Below are 4,937 nucleotides of genomic sequence, written 5' to 3' on the forward strand. Positions count from 1 at the left end.
AGAAAGCTCACTCGGACCACTTTGAGTGTGACAACTTCCAGTGATACGAACAACACAGAATCTGTACCCGGTAAGTGAAAGTGTAAATGTGGTTTGCCACCGTTTCGCATTTTAATCACGCAATTCTTTACTAAATAACAGTCTATGGTGAATGGCGTTAGTATCAGCACTAGCTGGTTATTAGCAGCAAAGTCTCAATTTTAACGAAAGTTTACACCCGTGGTTAGTAATTAACACCAGCCGCATGCTGCCAAAACTATATATGGCTTCATTTAATTGTCCCAGAGAGATTAGCCCCAAGGGCTGTAAAAGTCTCAGGTTTGTGTTTATAAAGAACATGTTTTTACAAGTCGAGAAAACTCAAGTAAAAACGTTAAAGGCAACTTTTGCAAAAATACCAACATTTGTGACTTTTTTTTTTTTAGAATGAAAAATAAAATCTAATCACAGTAATTGAATAAAATTGTGACTAATTTTTAGGGGACTTAGGAACATTTTATGTTGACATTTATGATTTTGCATTTGTGTGAAAGAATGTAGAATGAGAAATGTCACTCAAAAATATAATAAGCTAAGTGACACTTTACAGTTTCTCTTATGCTAACAGTTTGAGTGTACATCTGTTCATATTTTTGTCTTATTCAGACTCCACAGTGTTACGTTCAGTGGAATTAGACCAGGCCAGCATCTCCACACAACCCCCTGAGCCACATCTGCACTCAGTCCACACACAGTGGGAGGATCCTTCGCAACAAGACCATCAATACTGCGACAGGTCTCGCAGAAAAGATGTGCAGGATAAGATGACTCAGTGTGATGAAGTTGCATATTTCATTCTTCAAAATGATGCAGACGCTTTGCTGTACACTGGGATAGCCTTAGAAACATTTAACACACTTGTGTCGACACTGGAAGGATATGACAACAATGAATTTACAGTGCCTGTCCGAGATCAAGTCCTCATGACACTTATGAAATTAAAGAGTAACCGTGTAATAGGTGACCTAAGCCGCCAGTTTCATATATCACAAAGCATGGCCAGCAAGATCATCTCACACTGGTTAGACAAGCTGGAGGAAGTTCTCCGACCATTAATTCCATGGCTGCCAAAAGAAACTATTCAAGCAACTATGCCTGAAGCCTTCAAGAACTTTCCAAATGCTACATGCATCATAGACTGCAGTGAGACCCTTTTACAGAAACCCAGAAATCTGGGCTCAAGAGGGGAATCATACAGCCATTATTATTCACACAACACAGTCAAATATTTGGTTGCTGTTGCACCATGTGGACTAATCATGTTTGTGTCTGCGGCATATGGCGGCCGTTGTAGTGACAAATTTATCACAATGGACTCTGGAATATTAACATACCTAAAACCTGGTGATGAAGTCATGGCAGATAGAGGTTTTACAATTAAAGACTTACTCTTTGAGAGAAAAGTTAGATTAGTAATACCCGCTTTCACAAAAAAACGTAGACAGCTAACTGAGGAACAGGTAACATACACACGTCGGATTGCAAATGTAAGAATCCATGTTGAAAGAGCAATCAGACGCTTGAAAGTCTACAAAATACTTTCACAAATTGTTCCTTTAAGCATGGCTCCTAAAGTAGACAAGATACTGAGAATATGTGCTGCTCTAGTGAACTTAAGAGAGGATCTCATTCGTGATACACAATAATTGTGTATGTTATGAACAATTGTGGACTCAGGGATATTAAGATGATTACTCAGGACATCAAGTTGTGTAGTGTAATGTAATTATTTTAAAGTTAAAATTTGATGTACTGTGATGGCCAAACCCGTGGCCACACTCTAAAGTCGGTAACTTTTGTATTTTCATTTCTTCATTTGAACATAGTAACACATTTTAGTTACCAATAACTTTATTGATTGGTTTGGATACATTTGTTCTATTTGTAAGCGCGCACATTTAGTTTACTTATGTATTCACACCACTTCATTATTTTTGATTTTTGACTAACCTTTGTCTTTTTCTTTCTTACCGCCATCATCCCTGGGAGTTGCTGGACAAAAGATGGTAGCCAGGGTTTGACACCATTAAATACAAAGAGGGATAATTGGACCACACCACCACTTCCTGCTAAAGGGGAGAATATGTGTTTTCTTTACTTTAAAAACAAAGTATTTGTATTTAATTAAATATTTGAGTTTAGGGTTTAATGGGGTTTTGATTTTCTTCTTTAGTATTTAGTTTATTAACAAACTAGATTGTACTGCATTGTTTTGTGATTTATGATTGTGTTTGTTTGTTACCCCTCATGTGTCACAATGGTCTGATCAGCCATTATATATACCCTTGTATGTCATTTCATGTTTAGGTCAATTATGTTTGTTTGGGCAGTCATTTGGTTTGTTAAGTTTGCAGTCTTTGCATGAGTTCAGTTTTGTTTCTTTGACCTCTTTTATGAGCTCAACATTTATTACTTTTGTAAATATAATTTGTGGGGGTTAAATAAATGAAAATTATATTTTTTCTAATAATTCCTGGGACTCCTCCTGTTTTTCAACTCAGTCCATTACATGTGGTGTCAGGAGTGGGATCCTTCAGTTGAGGAGACAGGATTTTTTTTTGCATTTTTCTGCCCTTTTTTCTCCCCTGACAAACTTTTTGAGCCATGCAGAATGCTGTGCGCCCAAAGAGAGGAAATAAAATGGAGGCCAAAGAGGCCTTGCAGCAGCCAGAGAGGGAGAAGGAGATGGAGGAAGGAATTTCAGTTGTGGCTGGAGACACTGAAGGACAGTATACCAGGGAGCCAACTCTGCTTGATATTGCTGGGATTCTTCAGGCTTTCATGGGACAACAGGAAGTTCGAGATAAAAAGCAGAGAGAGGATGCTATACTGCAAGAACAGCGTTTTAAGAGTTTGCAACACCAGTTTCGGCTTTTGCAAATGGAAGTGCAGGCCAGAACCACCCCACTTCCAGAGCCCACATCAACTGATCCAGAGCCTGTTGAAACTCCAGCTGATTATCAGACACAAGCAACATCTCAGCATGAGGGTTCTGGCTCAGCCTCCATATTAACAGGTCAGTCTGTGCATATTCATCATCCTAAACTGGAGAAACTAGCTGTTGAAGATGATGTTGAACATTTTCTGACCACTTTTGAGAGAATTGCAGCTGCTTGTCGCTGGCCAGAGTCAGACTGGATTTTCCACCTCATTCCTCTTCTGACTGGTAAGGCTCGAAGTGCCTATGTTAATATGGATGTGGACGATTCACTGCAATATGAGAAGGTAAAAGCTGCCATTTTGCAAAAATATGACATAAACCCAGAAACATACAGGCAAAGATTTCGCTGTCTTAAAGTTTTTGATGAGAGTCCCAAGGAACTGTATGCAAGACTGAAAGAACTTTATGAGAAATGGATTCAGCGTAAAAACAGAACTATAAAAGAAGTTGGTGAAATTATTATCTTGGAGCAGTTTTTGAGAATGCTGTGTCCTGAGCTTCAGGTCTGGATTAAGGAGCATAATCCAAAGTCTGCTGCAGAGGCCGCCACCCTGGCTGATGTGTTTGTAGCTGCTCGAAGTAAGAGTCAGCCATGGAGCAACAGTGCATGGAAGGCTGCCCGAGATTCGCGTCGGTCGCAACCCCCTCAGCATCCTCAGAGGTCAGCGACGGGTGTGGGTAAGCCATTTACAAGGGAAAACCAGCTTCCAAATACCTTGAAGCCAGGTAAAAGGCCACCAGTGTGCTACCTTTGTGGACAGGAAGGTCACACTAAGCCCATGTGTCCTAATAATCAAAGCAAATTATCTCAGATGTGTTTTGTGCCTCATCAGAATGTGGATATTAAATCTGAGAGAAAGCAGTCAAATAAAATCACCACAGTTAAGATTAATGGACAAGAAATGAATGCTTTAATAGATACTGGCAGCACACAGACTCTGGTACACAGGAAATATGTGTCAAATGACTACACATGCCCTTCTGAAACCATATCAGTTTGCTGTATACATGGTGATGAAAGACCATACCCTACTACTGATCTGTTTATTGAAGTGCAGGGGACATCCTATCTGTTAAAGGTTGGTGTAGCTGATAGTCTGCCCTATCCTGTAGTTCTTGGGGAGGATCTGCCAGTCATCTATGATCTGTTGAGAGAAGTGCAGGAGTGTAATGTTGCCATAACAAGGGATCAAACTAAAAATCAGGATGAGCATTATGCAACCCTCAGTGCTTTACCCTTCTTTGAGGCTGAACTAGAGACAGAACCCGGGAAGTCTCGGAAGCCACGCAGTCAAAGTGTGTGTGTGTATATGTGTGTGTTATATATATCTATCTATCTATCTATCTATCTATCTATCACACACACACACACACACACACACACACACACACACACACACACACACACACACAGTGTTGGGAAGGTTACTTTTAAAATGTATTCCATTACTGAATACATGCCCCAAAATGTATTCTGTAACGTATTCCGTTACTCAATGAGAGTAACGTATTCTGAATACTTTGGAATACTTAATATATTATCATGCTGTTTACAACTACATGAATGTACTATTGCTGTGATTTATTACTGATACTGAAGGTCCGCGGCTCCGAACCGTAGTAAAGGGACCTCTGACTAACCCCGTGTTGGGCTGGTAGCCGAAAAATAGCTTTACTTTGTTGTCTGGGTCAACTTTGCTTGCCCGAGACAGAGAGAGGCGTTGAAAGGCTGCTCCAACGGAACTTATTTTTTCCGGAGGTAAACACGAACACAGTGTACAGTTGAGTCTTAATAGCTTACTTACAGCTGGGCTCGTCAGGCACTCTTCTTGGCTGCAGTGGTTATTATTATATTTACATGCTTCCAGCTCCCGTTTTTGCTCCGTGACAGCTCGGACTTTTCCTTTCTCTCCCTCCCTCGCTCACAGACACATAACGTGTATGGTAGTCCATTCTC

General features: G+C 40.3%; 1 protein-coding gene across 1 annotated transcript in view; it reads left to right on the forward strand.

Annotated features, from left to right (window-relative positions):
• LOC109200094 (uncharacterized) overlaps window positions 1–1,962 on the forward strand; it is a 2,466-nt gene extending 504 nt beyond the window's left edge. Inside the window, exons 1-2 of the mRNA XM_019355528.2 lie at window positions 1–70; window positions 646–1,962. The exon at window positions 1–70 is cut by the window's left edge and continues 504 nt beyond it. Of these exons, the coding sequence (XP_019211073.1) occupies window positions 1–70; window positions 646–1,685 (1,110 nt within the window). The 3' untranslated portion in view covers window positions 1,686–1,962. The remainder of the gene's footprint in view (window positions 71–645) is intronic.
• Window positions 1,963–4,937: the final 2,975 nt, after the last annotated feature.

This window comes from Oreochromis niloticus, linkage group LG5 (assembly GCF_001858045.2).
Source record: "Oreochromis niloticus isolate F11D_XX linkage group LG5, O_niloticus_UMD_NMBU, whole genome shotgun sequence".
NCBI lineage: Eukaryota > Metazoa > Chordata > Actinopteri > Cichliformes > Cichlidae > Oreochromis > Oreochromis niloticus.